We start from the raw sequence: 17,711 nt of genomic DNA, 5'->3' as shown, positions 1-17,711 counted from the left end.
ATTACAAAAGCTCAAGTTCAACACATTTCAACCGCAACAAAAATAAATTTCATGGTAAGAAACTTCTGCCAGTAGTGGTCACTGAGCCTGTAACTGTTTCTCAACTCCAATGTTCAGGTAAGACCTTTCTTAAGTTTACCACAAGCAGTATTAAAGTCCAGACATTATCTTTTTTTGCCTTACTTTTACATCTAGAATTCTACCAGCATCCTTCTTCCCACCACCAAACTCCAGTTCTTACACCATGTATTTCTCTTGGCTGCAGCTCCTGTCTCTCTTACTGAAAGTTGCTAATCCCCAGGACACTCAAGTCTTGTTTTATGGGCATCTTGCTTTATCTAATTTACGGGCATAAAAATGCTGCTGCCCACAGGATGCAAAGTGACAAACCAAGATAAAATGAGCACTTTACCAGCTAAAAAGGATTTTTAATATTTTTGGTGTTTCAGTGGGCAATTTTAAGCTGTCAGAATTTGTCATGCTTTTCTTTAACTAGTCCAGCGGCCTTTTCCACAAACTCCCACTTTCTCCTTTCTATCTTCAGCGATCCAGGACAGCTCTGGGTGCCATGAGGTGAGAGCAGTGCTACCTTCAACATGCTCATTTGTCACAGACATGTTTTATGAAAAATCCTTTCCTTAGGATTTTTTCTCCTGAGAAGCTGAGAGGCCTCAGAAGCAAAATGTAAACATTGATTATCTGCTGCTGTGGAATGCAACAGGTAAATCTTTGATTGGTCCATGTTGGTTGTTTCTAATTAATGGCCAATCAAAGTTCAGCTGTCCAGACTGTCTCAGTCAGTCACAAACCTTTGCTATCATTCTTTTTCTAGCCTTCTGATGAAATCCTTTCTTCTATTCTTTTAGTATAGTTTTAATATAATATATATCATAAAATAATAAATTAAGCCTTCTGAAACATGGAGTCAACATTCTCATCTCGTCCCTCATCCTGGGACCCCTGCGAACATCACCACACTCATTCTCTTTCACTGACGTGGAGTTTAGCCTGGCTAAAATAACTAGCAGACACTCTTTTCCCCCAAATCCTTATTTCTCAGTCCCAATCCCCAGCAATAGTGTTCTACCCCTGCCTCAGTTAAGGGCCCCCTCCCAAGCTGATCCAAATCCCTACGTCAGCGAAAGGTCTGACTGGGTTAGCAAGCTGAATCAACTCAAGAAGTACTTCAGCCAACTCCAAAGCTGACATAAGGCGAGCAGCAGGGAGCTGGCAGGGGGAGCAGCTCTCCCCCCCTCCACTGGCAGCCTGCTCTATCTGCTCAAGATGTGACTGCTTTCTCCTTTCTCCCCAGCTCCACTTCCAGCTGTCGGTTCCCGACCCTCTTTTGCGCTGGCTCAAGCACTTGTCCTGTGCCACAGTGCAGGAGGGACAGTGCAGGGAGCTGAACCAGCAGAGGGATACTGAGCTCTCCCCATCACCTGCCAAAAAGCAATTTTTAGCCAGCCATCATCCAGAACCAGTTCAGACCAAAAATCAAATCAATATAAACAGTAGCACAGCAGGGAAAGGAAGGACTGCATCAGCTTTGACTAATTAGCTGAACCAGTTCCTCACGAACCTCCAGTTAAGGAACAGGACTCAGAGCAGAGGTGGCCACTGATAAGTTGTGGCAACCTGCCACAGAACCACAGTGTGGATACCACTGAGCAGCTGCTGACATTGTGGAAAGGAATAACCATGTTGAAGTCACGGGAAGAAACCCCTGGACTGTCACACTGAAAGATGATGTCGTTGAGTTGGGAAGGGAATAATCCCCATCTTTTAAAAGTCTTGCTGAGGAATTCTGAATGTCTAAAGTGAATTGGCACTGCCAAGCACACTGCTATGAGGACAGCAAATGTGATGAGTGGAGAGAAGAGGAGACAGTGATGAGATGTACCAAACAAATACATGCTGACCTGGAAGAGGCACAGTAAGCAAGGACTCCAAATGTCTCGTCAGAATGACAATGCACTCACATTCAGCTCACAAGAGAAGGAAAAATAGAGAAATGGACATAGATAACCAGCAAAGAACCTCCCTAACACCATTCAACACACAAAACTCCTTGTATGCAATACAATCATCATCCCCAAGATGTCCCACAGAGAACCAACACAAGAATGTAAGGAAAAGTTTCTGGACTGACACAAGGACTCTGGAGCAGTCAGTTGTGAGGACTGTCCCTTCACTCCCTGGGTTTCAAATTTCTTCATTGCTCCTCATGCTTCCAAAAAAATTCTGTATATTTATTTTCTGCAAATGTTTGAGTTTTGCTGCTCAGTTTGGAGAAGCAAGAATTAAAAGATTGAGGTGGCATTGGGAATAAAGCCTGGGAGACTTGTATCAAATAAGAAGAGAGACAATTAGAAAATTAACATAAATTTTTCCAAATAGCAGGGAATCAGCCTCAAAAAACTTATACAGAGATGGTTTATATTTTCAAGTAAACAATAAAATCATCAGGAAATACATAAGAGTTTTAAGCACAGCAAGCAACAGGCCAGGATTTTGCACCTAGTTCTCCATCACAGCACTTTCCCAGTTTTTTCCACACAAGACACAATTCCATAGATTTTTAAAAATAAAAATAATTAACTGACTTTCACTGTGAACCGAGAGCACTCTTCTCTGTCAAACTCCTTACTCTCACAAATAAACTTGCAGGACACAGCAGGCAACAAGGAATTTAGTAAACAAGCATGAGGCAGCCCAAACTTGGCAGAAAGGAATTTTTCTCCTCTTTTCAGCTAACCTAAATATATTCCTCAGGTTAAATGTTCAGATGGTAACTCAAAAGGTCACAAGAGCAGCAGGCCAGTGAAGGAGATGAGTAGCCATATCAGTGCAACAGCAAACACACCAAGCTAGGCAACAACAGCATTTGGATTCTGCACTAAACTTTACTTTTTTCAGGCCTTTGGCCAGATACCAGCCTTGCAGACCAAGACATCCTGCAGGACTAGCTGGTACAGAGGCAGTAAGTCACCCTCTAGCCTGCTAAATGAAGGGAAAAAAATTACCTTACTAAAGCTAGAAGGATGGAGACATGAGAATGAGAGGAGGAAAAAAAAAACAGAAAAGAAAAGAACTTCAGGAAAGCAAAGAAATACCAGGTCCAGGCATAAAAAGCCAACAGACCTGCCAGATTATAGCAAAAGCACTCATCACTGAAATACACCACGAAGTCCCAGCCTATGACAGGCAAAAAACCTTCTGAATAGCAGGAATCACCTGCCAAATCATCCCACTGGCAACAGAGCCACACAGCAGGATTACCAGAGCTGGGCTCTTCTCAGTGCTAGGCAGCACACTCACAGAGACCTTTTGTACACCTTGCTGTAACATGGACTCCCCTGTCCTGAAGTTCTTTTGATTGCACTCTCATGGGGGTGGAACACAGCACTTTAGCTCTGACATTTTTCTAACTTTATATTCTGAATCTACTTGGCTGACAACAGGATGAGCAGAGAGCTGATGCACCATCTTGCAGCTGCACTGCCATGAAACACTACTAAAATGTATCACCACACACTACCATCTTCTTCCATGACCCTTCTGGTAACAGAGCAGCAGCAAAATAAAGGTGACCTGGCACTTTCCAGGGCAAACTGTAGGCTATGGAAAGCAGGAAGGGATGTTCAATCAAGTACTTCCGTGATCCACATTAATGTCTGCAGAACTTCAACATTATACAGCTCATTTTCTCAGGTGTCCTCATAATTTTCCTCCAACACTCTTCCAGCCTTTCAAACAGTTGTCAGAATAACACACAGGGCTGCAGATGAAGTCATTCCAGTTCCACACACATTGGCAATAGTTCCCCAGTTCTACAGGCAACACCCATGTTTAAATCGACACGATCTGTTTAATGAAAATGTGAGTTAAAAGCACCTCTGCTCCTGCAGAAAGGCCTTGTTGGGCTCCACCAAGGAGAGTCCCACATCTCAACAGGGATGGCATTCTGCAGTCTAAACTAAGGGAGGAGAACTGGATCACACTGAAACAAAATACTGCCCTTCACTCCTTCTGGCACCACCTTTTCCTACAGTGCTCCTTTTCCTAACAGTGACAAACAAGCCAAAAGCCTTGACCATATTCCTCAGGAAGCTGTTGAAGCTGAGTCACTCCACTGAAGGACAGCACTGAGACAACACTGTGCTGCTGGGACAGCTGGAGCCCATTTCCCAAATTCTAGGATGGCTAAAGGCCACAAGACGCAGGTGGGAATGCCCCAAGGTTTGTTGCTACTCTGGAGCAATTGCAGCTCATGATGTGTTCCAGCCTAAACAGCTCATGTTTGAGCGTGCAATCCAGTCCAGAATGGCCTGGAAGTGTCACTCGCTGTCACTCCCACCAGCTCACTCACCTCCTTTGCTGGAGTGTCACCCAAGCACATGGGGACAGCCCAAGCCATGGGGTCTTACCCCAACTGCTCTTAGTTCCACAAGGATTAAAGAATTCACACCCTCAGCAGCAGCACCCTTCCAACAAACAAGGCTTTTCTCCACACTGACAAGAAGCTCACAGGCAATGAATACTCTCAGACGACTCTTCCAACAATTTATCCAAGGTCGCACAGCAGTCTAAAAGATACTCAAAAAATATTTCCTGAAGTGTGTCAGTTTGTCTCACCAGATAAAAACCAAATCAAACAAAACAGCTAATTTATTCTGTTTTGCAGGGTTTTATTTTTTTGTTAGTTTAGATTTTTTAAGCACTATCAGGAAGTTGCTGTAAAGTAGGAACATAGAATTTAGCACAAAAGACCCCATTTAGAATGAATAGTTATGGACTGGTTTTAATAGGTAAGGAAAGATGTGCACATACTTCAGTGATTTTGAGAATTATTGCACATTTAATTTTTATTTTGTGAAATAACTGTTGAAGCATACTTGTAACTCTCATACTTTTAATATCCCAGCACTACTAATGTCAAATGTTCAACAGGCTTACATTAGATGTAATGACACATAGGAAAAAAAACAAACAAACCACCCCATGAAAACACACACACACACATGCAGGATCCCTTGGAAAAGGTGAATGACCTTGTCTTTTTCAAATTGAATGGGACTCATTCTGGAAATTAAAAGAAAAACAAACAAACCCATATATACAAACCCACCCAACTTGGAATTACATTACTCCTTTTACCATTACCTACAGGGTAAAAGGGTAACTGCTGAGATTCAGTTAAGTTTTTGAGTTATAAGAACATCATTGCATTTTCTAAATGGACATAGTAAGACTCAAGGTTTTATAATTTGTAGACCTTGTATCTTATAAGGTCTACAAAGACCTTATAAGATACAAGAGCTACAAATTCCTACTCCTCTATTATTCTTAATATTCTTTCTCCATTAATCTGTGCGTGGACAAGAGGATTCTTGGATTTCCAAAGTGTTAATATTTTAATTAACACTGTAATTAATTTAATTTTAACTAATACTATGAGTATAAGTAGGAGTTTTATTCCCTGCTTTGATAGAACAACTAAGGGAATAAAGTTAAAAATCCTATAGTACCTTAAACTTCTGTTACTTTCCACATATCCTTAACTTCCAGAATTCCAGCAAACATCAGCTACTTTCTATAAGCCTGAACTGACAACAGACAGAGGAGAATCTTTGTTATTAAGGAATTCTAGAGGCACAAATGGGTTAAAAACCTCAGCACACTACACACAAACTGTATTTTTCCTCTGGGGACTAACTGGGCAGAGAGGGGAGGAATAACAGGAAAAATATAAAGGTATCATAGAGAAGAAAACAAACCATTTTTGATTATGCAAAATTATATAGCTAGCTGATTAAAATTTTCTGTCTCAAATATGATTACTTTTCAAATTGGACATCAAGAACTCACACATGGCCCTCATAAACAGAATTAACACTATAATCCCATTATTGCTGCATTGATTATATCACAAGGGAGTAATTCTATTTAGGTAATGTGATCCTGTAACAAGATACTAAAAAAATCTGTATTAATGTTGCCATTTTCCATGTCCGTTTATACCAAAAACATTTCCTTATTGTTCTCTCTTTATAAATACTGAAGCTCAAAAAGCATTCCAGCTTTTAAACTAACATGCTTCTATCTCTAAGTAGTTTATAACATTTTGCAAAGGAAGCAAAGTGTTACTAACTAAAGTATTGCCTCTTTTAACCTAGACTTTGGTTAGTTTCTTAAAAGTCTATTAAAAATAAGGTATTACAAACAAAGGTATTAACAGTATTCCCATTCTATTCATACACTGGTATGTTTGACTCCATTTCAAAATCGGTGGGGAACTGTTCCAACTACATGGAAATCAAAAGGTCTCTAGCAAGATAATAATGAGACAAAAACACCACCCTATTTTCATAACCATTTCACCAGAGAATATATCCAAAAGCAGAAATGACAACAAGATCATTTCTACTTGCAAATGCAAGCACTGTGTTCTGAGCAAGTTTGTCCATGTGGAGCAAACAGCAAGCCTTTCACATTGTGAATGTCCTGACATAAATATTTATAAACTACAAGGATATCTAGAGAGTTTAATGAAGGCTCTCTATGTCAGCTTGCCTGGTAAATATATAAATTGGAAATTATTAATATTTAGGATGTCAATACCCAGCATTTATTAATAATCTGTTAAAGATCCAAAGCTTTCCCGTTTCAAGCCTTGGACAATTACCACAAAAGAATGACACAGCCTCTTTGTTTGGAGCACTGTGCATTCTGTAGCTCTGCAAGTGGTACATACTCTGAAGCCACACCTGATGTGTGAGCTGAAAAACTAAAGGTTATTAGGAGAGCACTTCGTTCACTGAACAGCAATTACACTTTGGAAGAGTCATCACTACAAAGTGCTTGGCACAGAAGGAGCGGAATCACTGCTGGCTCATCCCAAACCTCATGTGCACACACCAACAGTCACCCTTGCTGAGCCACAGCTTTTAAAACTCCAGGGCTCAGTTTTAAGTGGGGAGCACAATCTGTGAACACGAACAGACCATCCCTGAAGCCTGCAGGGCAGATGCATCCCCTCCACATCTTTCTAAGCAACTTACACCTCTGACTGCTACAAGTTCACCTGAGGGAAATTCCTTATCAGCCTAAATTCTGCCCAAAGCTCTCAGGTGAGGGGGCTGAAGCATGAAGGCTCCCCAAGAGAGCTGGAGAGGAGATGAGCAGGCTCCCAGACCCAGCAGAGCCACCAGCTCAGCCAGAAGCAGGAGTGTGCAATAAAGCTTCAGCTCCAACTGCGCTTCTGGCACCACAAACAATAACATGGACCCCTCCCTACAGTACAAGTAGCTTTGGAAGATAGCACCAGCAAAGCAGCCCAAGTATTTAACATTTCTTAGGAAATTAATGAGGTTAAATATGTGGGGGACAAAGAACATAGTAATATTCTTTGAATATAGAATATATCTGCAGACTTGCTACCAGAGGAGATGAATGGTGACAAACCAGAAACTGAGACCATTTTCTCTCTGTTTTCCTGCCCTAGCCCACTCCCTCAGAGGGAAGAAAAAATATCTTCACTTCAAAAATAGTTGGTTTAAACAAAAAAGTAAGTCCCATATTACATGCACTGCAGCAGATATTTTTGAAGCTGGCATTTTTGAAATGTGACATCATCTTAAAGGTGAATTACAAATGTCCAGAGGAATCAGATTTCTCCAGCTCCCAAAGACAGAGCTTGAAAGGTTCCTATATGCCCAATCCTTTAAAACAAAATTAAAAAAAAAAAACAAAAAACAAAACCCTTCTACATATTCTATCACTTATAGCCAAATTCCTTACCTAAAACTCTGGGAATGCAGATTGAAGCAACACTCTAGGGAAAAAGTAAACATGAATACAGTTCATGCCCCTCTAACCAGTGTTGCTGTGAAACAAAAACAAAGCTTTCCACATGAATACCTTCACATAACTCATGCTGAAGGATACAAGAAGTCCTTTACCTGCATAAACCCTGACCAGACCTTCCCTATACCTTCAGAATTTCCCTATATCTTGTCAAAAATGCTACTTTACCTCACCTCCAAAACAGTAAAAACTGCCATCAAACTTTTAAGTCCTAATTTTTCAGTTTTAAATAAAAGCCAAAGCAATCTGATGATAATTAAACTGTATCACAGAGATGCAATTGAAAGAACTGTAAAATTAATAGTGGATTTTGGAACACCTTAGATCACACTAATTTTAGACTATTCTATGAAAAGATGAAAGAGGAAAATGGCAGACAAGGGCACACTGATTTCTGAGGAATCATACAATGAAGAAACATGACTAGAAAATGGTTGATTCAAGCTTGGAAGCAGAAATAGACCATGATTATTAAAAAAATATTTACAAGTCTTATTGCCATAGTATTGTACAGTCTCTAGATGAAGAGACCCTTCACCTGAATGCAAAAACACAGCTCCACCTGGAAATGCCACATCTGGTCTCCAACCTGAGTGCTTCAGGAGTGACAACCTATTCTTTATCCCCTTCTCTGACTTCTGGTAGAAAAATATGTGCACACAGCACCAAAGTTTAGCAAAGTTTTGAACATCAAACTCCTCTAAACAACATGCAAATGGATCTTAAAAAAACAAAACACAAAAAACAAAGGATCTGTTTATGAAAACAGAAACAATGGATTAACAGATTAAAACAGTAACAATATTACAACAATAATAATGGATCCAAACAAATTCTCTTCTGAACTCTAGGAAAGCATAGTTTGAAAACAGCCATTACCAAAAAGGCATTTTCATTTCTTCACTATCTGACCCTAAACACCGAGGCCTGCAACATTCAGCAAGTTTTTACAAATATCTTTTATAAGATTTCTATTCAAGCAAGAGCTTTATACACTGCCTGCATGATCAGGGTTTAAAGCCAAAACAAAGCAGCACTTGCATGCTGACTGGAGAGCTATTTCAGGAAGAAAGCAAGCCATGAACACTGTGGAGGAAGAACTCTATTTAGCACTTTTTAAAAAGTTGAAACCTCAGTTCCACAGTTATCTGCAGTGTCCTGACAGATATGATGACACTGCTCTTGCCTCTCTGCAGCTGTCAGTTATTTAACAATTCTCTCTCTCACTGGTTTCAGAGCTGTCCTGAAGAACACCTCAGAGTGCCATGGAGCAGCTCTGACTCCACTGCTCTGGAATACCCTGAGGGAGTGACTTCACTGTTGGTCAGGGGTGGAAGCCCAATCTCCCAAATCAAACCATGGGCCAAAAGGAGACAAGAGACCAGGGACATCGTTCTTCTAGAAGCTAGAACATTAAAAAAACCCCAAGCCCAAACCACAGAACCTCCACAGCATGCTGTCCTAATGGTAACCTCCTGTCCCAGAAATTCAAACATCATCAGTAGGATCTGGTTTATTGCAGTCCTTGGATGATTTTTGAGACAGGTGTCTCGCCCTGTGCATCAATTTCTAGCCAGTAACAGCTCCAAACTTCTTCAAGTCCTAATGCATTTCCAGGTACTGATTTTTTTTCCTTTCTAGACAGGTAAGCAAATTACCAGAGTTTCTTCAGAGTAATAATAGCTCAGCTGTCATAAACCTTTGTCCATTTGCCTTTTCTATGAGAATGGGAGGCTGGCTCTGGAAGAGAGAGGATGCTGCAACCCACAAACACACGCCACAACATTCGCTGGGTTTCTGTCTCCAGCACTGTCAGCCTCTACAGCACTGAATTCACAAGTGAACTTCCTAACTTCAGCTCTACTTTCATGTATGAGCTTATTCATACTCATGCTGGCACTGCCTCTGCCTCATTAAGGAACTGCTGACACCTCTCCTGAACTCAACACATCTTACTCCAGCCTACTCCACTTGCACAGATGCTGTTTATTAGGGAGGATGTGTGCATTAAAATTTGATTTTTGTTTCTTCACGGTTCAGCTGTTCCTGCTGTTTATCTCTATGTAAAGTAACAATTAGCCAGTAGGAAAATTACTGTCGTGTCACAAACAGAGGATCACAACTTCAGGTAGGCAAGCTAACAGCAGGGCACCATGAACACAGAAGAAACAGAAATGCTGCTGGGATACAAATGTCCTTGGAAATAGACAGAGGTGAGAGATGAGAAAAGGAATGACAGCCATATGATTTACAGACTTAACGTTTCTTCAAAGTGTCCCATTAAGCATGAAATATACAAAAATTTGCAAAAGTACATGCCACTATTTTGAGGTTAATTTCAGAAGTTACTGTAACAATATTCTGTGACATCACAAACAACAGCTATTTCTGGGCTGTCATTTGAATTAGACTGAACATCAAATTAAAGCCAAATACATGGCATATTAAGCATGGGTTATGATTGTTACTTATTAAAATAAACTAATCAGGAAACAGTTTCTCCCTATACTGGAGAGCCAACTTAACTTTTGAAATTTGGGGTTTAACAGCCACAATGTAAGTATGAAAAGTTACACATGCTATTTAAATACGTATATTTGTATCTCTGCAAACAGGATACAATATGGCAAACAGATGCACAGGGTAAAAAAAAAGGCTATGGATGAGATGAAAATCTTTGTTTTCCAGATTACTGAGCAACTGGAAGCTGAGCACTTACTTCAACCTACCCCACCTTTAGACTAACTTTCATCAAAACACTCTAATGGGGAGGAACTCTCTAAACCAAAATGTGGTTGATTAACTGTTAGCAGTTAATCTCTTGCCCATCTAGTATGAAAAAAGTCCAAATCAAGTAAACAGAAACATCATGTATGCAAGCACCACAGATGATTTCTTCCCAGAAAGACTGAACAGAGATAATAGTTACTGTAGTTAGGTCTACAGCATTTTTAAAAAATATATAAATAAATAAAAATCCTGTTTTCTTTCAGAGCGTGTCCTGTAAGATAAGAAATTTTGTTGGAGCAAAATTCTCAGCTGCTTTAAGTAACATCCCCTCGTAAGGCACTCGACTGCTCCTTTAAAGCTTGCGTGAACATCCGTGGTGAAACACAAACTTCTCCCAAGTCCCAGCGCAGCGCCGGCCGAGCTCAGAGCCGAGCCTTCCCTGCTGCCCAGGCTGCGGGGCGAGGCTCGGAGCTCCAGCAGCGGCTCCCGGGCATTCCCCGCTCCGCAGCCGAGCCCGCGGGGGCTCCGCGCTCCCCGCACGACGGAACGGCGGGGGCTGAGCGGGGCCAGCCCGGCCACGGGCACAGCGGGACCAGCCCGGCACCGGCGGGGCCGAGCTCTGCCCAGAGCCCCCGGCGCCCACGGACCGCCGGGCTTGCAGGGAGACACGGCGGGAGCGTGCGATACTTTAGGGGGATCCTTAAAAAATAAAAGAAGGGAAAAGAAAAGGAAAAGGGAAAACTTGAAAACAACAATGGGGCGGCTCGGGACGCGGCCGGTGGCCGCTGGCAGGGCGGGCTGCTCCCGGCGCGGCTCGGGAAGTTGCTCAGGAGCCGCCGGGGAGGCGGCGGCGGCCGGGAGGGAGGGAGGGAGCGCTGCCCCCGCGCCGGGCCCCGCGCCCCGCCGGCAGCCAGGCCGCGCCGCTCCCCTCCCGCACGCCCAAACATGGCCCCTCGCCACCAACCCGGCAACTTTCCCCCTGCCCCTCCCGCCGCCACCCGCCCCGCTCACCTCGCATCAGGGAACAAAAACTGCAGGCGAGTAGGCTGCGCAGGACGGCCCCCATCTTCCCTCCCTCCTCGCTCTCACCGGCGGGGAGGCGGCGGCGGGGAGCAGCACCTCCGCTGCCAGTTCATGCTTCCAGGCGGGCGGGGGAGGCGGCGGGGAAAGGGAGGGCGGGAGGCGGGGAAGGGCGGCCGCGGAGATCGCCCCTCGCCGGTCCCTAGCAGGCCACCGGCCCCGGCGTGCCGCCGCGGGAGCGGGCGCTGCCCTCCATGCCGGCTGCTGCTGCTGCTGCCGTCTCACCGCGACCGCCGCGCTCCTTCCCCCATCCACCCCTCCGCCTCCGCCGGGCGCGCACAGGCGCAGGGATACAGTCCTCCTCCTCCTCCTCCTCCTCCTCTTCCTTCTCCTCCTCCTCCCGCGCCGTGCCCGGCCGGCTCCCGGCGCAGCGCCCGCCCCCCGGCACCGCTCCCGTCGGGGAGGGCGGGAGCGGAGGGGCGGGGGCGCGCAGCTCCGCTCTCCCGGGCGGGATCGCGCACACCCCCGGCAGCTCCGCAGCCGGCAGAACCCCGGCGGGAAGCGCGGCCCGGGGGGGTTCCCTAAGGGAGGGAGGCGAGCGCGGTCACGGCACCCCCCGAGCGCAGGGACGGGGCGAGCTGGGGGGCAGCCGCATTCCAGCGGGACTACTTTGCCTCCCCTCGCCCCCTCCGCCGCCTGCGATGCGTTCAGCCCTGGCCCGTGAGGACGGGACTACTTTCTGCCACAGAGCTGCGGCGGCGTCCGAGCGGCAGCACAAAGGCTCCGATCCCAATCCCGATCCCCATCCCGGGACGGGCCGTAATCCCGGAGCATGGCCCGGGGGGCGGCAGGCAGGCAGGATGAAGTTACGGTCCGTCCCCCCGGTGTGCGGGCTGAAAAGCGATAAATCCCGGCCTTTCCCGGAGCACAGGGAGCAGGCGTTCCTTATCAGCAGGAATTGCCGCCCGGCTGATGTAATGATGCGTGATTTATTTCCCAGAGATTTTGGGGGTGCCCTGCGTTATCGTCCCCCTTGCTAAATTAAATGTGGTGGGCTGGGTTTGGGCTGCTGGAGTGTTACCAATAATATGAGTTTAAACGTAGTCTTTTTCCCCTCTTGCATAGTTCAGATTTTGTAATACACCCCCAATTGAAAGGAAAAAAAAAACTTCCCTCCTTACCTTCTTTGTTTGTTCCTAATAAACAATGTAAAATGCAATTTTCTTGCATTTCCTCTAGATGAGAAAATCTTCATGATTTCAAGGTTTTCATTCAGTCTAGACGTCTACATCACAGTCTCCCTCCCTCACAGAATGTGACAGCTGGTGAGTAGAATAATGATATGGAGTAGAACAACTTAGAGCAACATTTGAGGCACTTCCATTCCAAAATCAGTATAATTTTCAGGACTATTAGAAACTCACAGAAACATTTAACTTTTATCTACTTATGTGTTCAACATATATTTTCATAGATTTTCTTGTTATTACAGTAGGAGATAACATCTGGGCCAGATTAAAGGCCTGGGCATTGTAGGCTGACTCTGAAGGTCTCCTGGTGTCATGTGATATTATCAGACTCTCAGCTTTTACTGGGGAAAAAATTTTAAAATAGAAGAAAACAGAAGGATTCTTTAAAATGAAGTGTATTCCCAACCTTCAAGGTTGCAAAAAAAAAATTTTTTTGAAAATGTAAACAATTCAGCTCAACAGCAATATCTGCCTGAGGCCAGGTCTACATTACAAAATTTGTCCTTGACTGTCTGCTGGGTGAAATAGCCCCCTCTGTTACTGTGCTGTCAGCTGGGAGAATTAGCAAACTCGAGCAAGATCCACGTGGATAATGGATGGGAAGACTTGCCATACAAAAATGTACCCTGGAGAAGAGAGAACCTGTGTCCAATCCTTGTTTGTCACCTCTAGATTTTGTAGGAGCATGCAAAAGAAGCACACTTTTATATTTATTTTCACCCTTTAAAAGGAAAATGAAGTTGTTGTTGATTTGGGGTTTGGGGTTTTTTCCCCTCACAGTGTTTCCTTATACTTTTTCCATACTCACAGTGTTGCACAATCTGTCATTAACCTCTTGAGAAGTATGGCAGATCTGTAATGAATTCTTTGTATCTTAATCATACAGTGCACAGCTGGGGAAAACCTCAAGCCTGCACCCCTGCATCACAAACCCACATTTCTCCACATGCCATTCCCTCTCACATCTTATCTGTTTCTGCTGGAAACACTCTGGTGCCTTGACTACCTCCCTTGGGAGCCTGATCCCCTGCCTGGTTGCTCTGACTCTTCAAGGCATCTTCCCTGCTGCCCAAGCTGACTGGTTTTATTTTTAGCTTTTGAACATTTATATGCTATCACTGGTGCATTTTGCCATTTTTCTATAATTCAAACCCTTTCCTACTTGGATTTCCTCTAGGCCAGTTAATGATTATTGGCTTCAACTCCCTTAGCCTAGCCCCTTTCCCCACAGCCTAGAATCCTCCTCTGTTTATTCCAGCCCAAGTATCATAAAATCATAGAATCACAGAATTGTTTGGATTGGAAGGGGCCTTAAAGAACATCTAGTTCCAGCCCCATGCCATGGGCAGGAATACCTTTCACTGTCCCAGCTTGCTCCCAAGTCTAAGTCCAGCCTGGCCTTGGATGCTTCCAGGGATGGGGCAGCCACAGCTTCTCTGGGCACCCTGTGCCAGGGCCTCACCACCCTCACAGAGGAGATTTTCCTGATGTTTGGCTTAGATCTGCCCTGTTTCAGTTTGAAGCCATTCACCCTTGTCCTGTCACAGTATGTTCTTGTAAATAGTCCCTCTTCATCTTTCTTATAGGCTCCCTGCAGGCACTGGAAGGTGCCATTTGTGTCACTGTCATGGTTTAGGAATGGTGCTCCTACCAAGACTCTCCAACCCGTGCACTGTCACTCACTCCCCCAAATCCCTTTTCCCCTCTGCAGCAGGATGGAGAGGAGAATTGGAGGCACAAAAGGCAAAGATCGTGGGTTGGGATAACAACAATTCACTGGAAACAGAGATGAGATAAGAAAATTAACAGTAACAGCACTCTAGTAATGACAGAGAGTACAAAGAAGAAACATTCTTGCTCACTGCAGTAGCCCAACAACAGACAATAAATTGTTCCCTCTGGCTCAGAACCTGGGCCTCCCTACTTCTCTATTCAACTTAGTTACTCCACTAAGTAGGAGTTACTCCACTAAGTAGGAAGGAGCCCCTTCTCCTCAGAAGAGCTCCCTTCCCCTCACCCCCAGCACTGATAGAAGGTGTTAGGATAACTTCCATGTCCTTGCCTTGTAGTCCTGGCTACTACAAAAATTAACCCTCTTGGGTGGGAGCAGGACAGTCACCCTGAAGCCTTCTCTTTTCCAGGATGAACATTCCCAGTTCTCCCAGCCTTTCCTCACAGCAGAGCTGCTCCATCCCTTTATTCATCTTGTTGGCCTTCTCTGGACTCATTCCAACAGGCTGATGTCTTTCCTGTGCTGAGACTCCACTTCCCATGGGCCACTTCAGTCCAGGTCCCTCTGGACTGGCCTGTCCTTCAGGTGTGTCCCTGCACCCTCAGCTTGGTGTCATCTGCAAACCTGCTGAGGGCACACTCAATCCCTTCATCTGTTATTAATTAAGATATTTAAAGAACTCTGGTCCAATGTGGACTCCTAAAGGACACCACTTGTCACTGAGATACATCAGGACTCTGAGCAATTGATCACTACCCTGAAAAAATGGCCTTTTTTGAACCTTTGTCCCCATCAGTGCTTAGAATTCAAGACCAAGTCTATCTCCTAAGTGTTTGTCAGCTTTACTTCTAATTCATCCATGTAGCATTACCTTCATAGCAGAGGCTTTTACAAAGTAAAATAGGAGGCAAGATTACCACGCACAAAAAGCCTCCAACAGGCATGATTTCTCTGAGGTGATTATGTTCCTTTATTTGAGTTTGAAGTCAAAGTAAGTGGAGAGAGAATGTCTCTTTTATTTTAGTAAGAAGCTCCCCTTGTTGGTCACAGTTATTTTCATTCACCTTAGAAAGAGAAGCCTTGGTTTGCTGACTCAAATCCAGCTGAGGCTGAGAAACCTGGACAGCTCTTACCTCTGAGCTTGGATGGTGGCTCGATGACACAAGAGTTTTCATGGGATTATTTTTAAACTTGGGCAAGTTCCCTGGTTTAGTTGGTGGCCCAGCTTCACGAGGAGTTGTGTCAGCTCTCAGGACAGCAAGGGACAGCAGCCAGAGCTCATGAAACCAGCAGTGACTGCCAAAGTCCCTCTGCTTTTGAGCTGTGCCCTGAGTTTGAGTGGAGTCAGTGCGATCTTCTGTAGAACCAGAACCAAAGTCCCTAATGAGCAAAAGCTGTTAGAAGAAGATGGATGCTCAGCAGTTGAATTTGTGGCTGCCCACATCACAGAAGCCACTATCATAATTAGCTTTCTCACGGAATGTTTCCACAAGTATTAATGGGCATAGCGTGCTGAAATGCTGCTCCCTCTGAAGGCAATGGTGAAGTTCTCACTGATTTCAAAAGGTCCAGGGTTTCATACTGAAACTCAAGCTCAAGCCCTCATGCCCTCAGCAGGAAAGTCTGCAGCACAGGAGCTGGGGAAATGGGATGTAATGTTGCCATCCAATGATGCCTGTTACAAGCATTTCACAGAATAAAATAGGACACCTTAAACTGTGATGTCATCATCATCATCTCGCCACATTGCTTAGGTCATACAGTTTATAAACAAAAATGTTTCATCCAACTCTTCCTCAAAACAAGGCCAGTTCTAATAAATGTGATAGAAATGTCTGACACAGTTTATCCTATTCCAAGAGAGCAATGGGTTCACCACAGCATTCCTTCTTCAGGATCAGATCATAGAATAATAATTTCTTCCTTCCAGCTGGAAGCCATTCTCCCTTGTCCTACCAGTAATGCCCTAGTGAAAAGCCCCTCTCCATCTGTAAGCCCCCTTCAGGCTCTAGAAGGCTTGAAGCCTCCTCTTCTCCAGGCTGAACAACACCAACTCTCTCATTTATGGCTCCAGACCCGAGCTCATCCTTGTGCCTCCCCTCTGGATCCAGCAGGTCCACATCCCTCCTATGTGAGGAGGCCAAGAGCAGGATGCAGGACTCCAGGTGGGGTCTCATGAGAGCAGAATCACCCCCTCAGTGATCATGTTTTCCCTCTTGAAGTTCAACCACAAGCATTGATACTTTTCCCCTCACTTTTCCTCCCGTGCCATAAGAACTGCACCTTTTTACCAGGGTATAGGTGCCTTATAAGCAGATTTCTTTGAACAGAGAGTCATCTCTCTAGTACAGCAATTTTCTCCAAGCATCAAACCTGACTTGTTTTTTGCTATTACTATCACCACAACCAAATCACAGCAAAAATTATCACTTCCACTAATTCTTGGGCAATTTTCCCATCAAATTCCCCTTTTTTATCACACATGGAGTTGCATTTTCTCCTTGCATTTCAGTACTATTTTATTATTCCCCCAACTCTCCCCTCCCTCTCCCCTCATTCTTTCTTTCCTATCTTCTCTACCAGAAGAGGTTGCCTGGTGCCCAGGATGAGAACTGCATTTCTTTGTGGCTAAAAAAAAATCCTTGCAACAAAAACTTCACAGAGGAGAAGGTGCTTGAGTTCAGCAGCCCATACAGGCAAGCTAGTCCAACAGAAATCCAGCAATATCCCCACAGGGAAATATGAAATAAGATGACCTGGAAGGCTTGGGCATTTTCTTTGTGACTTTGGAGGAGTGTTTGGACTCCTGCTGATGGGGCACTCAAGGTCAGGCTGTCTACCTAGTACCTCTTTTCTCCTCTCCCATCTCCCAGGGAGTTGAAAATAGCACTGCCTGAGGATACCCTTCTTCAGCAGTCATGTTTTTTAGTGTGAACCATGCAGGATTCTGATTTTAGTTTGGCACTGCCCACCACCAGACCACAGGGCAAGTCCAAGACTTTCCTCAGGAATATTTAGCTGTGGCTACATTTCAAAGCCATATTACAAAAATGTCATTTGAGAAAGTTACTGTTCTAAAATTTGTAAAGTGCTTTAATGCTATGTTGATACAG

The 17,711-nt window shown here is 44.4% G+C and overlaps 2 protein-coding genes across 2 annotated transcripts in view; one reads left to right on the top strand and one right to left on the bottom strand.

Annotated features, from left to right (window-relative positions):
• LRP6 (LDL receptor related protein 6) overlaps positions 1–11,917 on the bottom strand; it is a 116,528-nt gene extending 104,611 nt beyond the window's left edge. Inside the window, exon 1 of the mRNA XM_059471981.1 lies at positions 11,608–11,917. Coding sequence (XP_059327964.1) covers positions 11,608–11,662 — 55 coding nt within the window. The 5' untranslated portion in view covers positions 11,663–11,917. The remainder of the gene's footprint in view (positions 1–11,607) is intronic.
• Positions 11,918–12,409: 492 nt separating this feature from the next.
• BORCS5 (BLOC-1 related complex subunit 5) overlaps positions 12,410–17,711 on the top strand; it is an 81,810-nt gene continuing 76,508 nt past the window's right edge. The window contains exons 1-2 of the mRNA XM_059471698.1: positions 12,410–12,590; positions 12,856–12,941. The gene's annotated coding sequence lies outside the window, so the exon portion shown is untranslated. The remainder of the gene's footprint in view (positions 12,591–12,855; positions 12,942–17,711) is intronic.

The sequence above is a fragment of the Ammospiza nelsoni genome, chromosome 5 (genome assembly GCF_027579445.1).
Source record: "Ammospiza nelsoni isolate bAmmNel1 chromosome 5, bAmmNel1.pri, whole genome shotgun sequence".
Lineage (NCBI taxonomy): Eukaryota > Metazoa > Chordata > Aves > Passeriformes > Passerellidae > Ammospiza > Ammospiza nelsoni.
The sequence above is the reverse complement of the archived record's forward strand: the minus strand, read 5'-3'. Positions and strand labels throughout refer to the sequence as shown.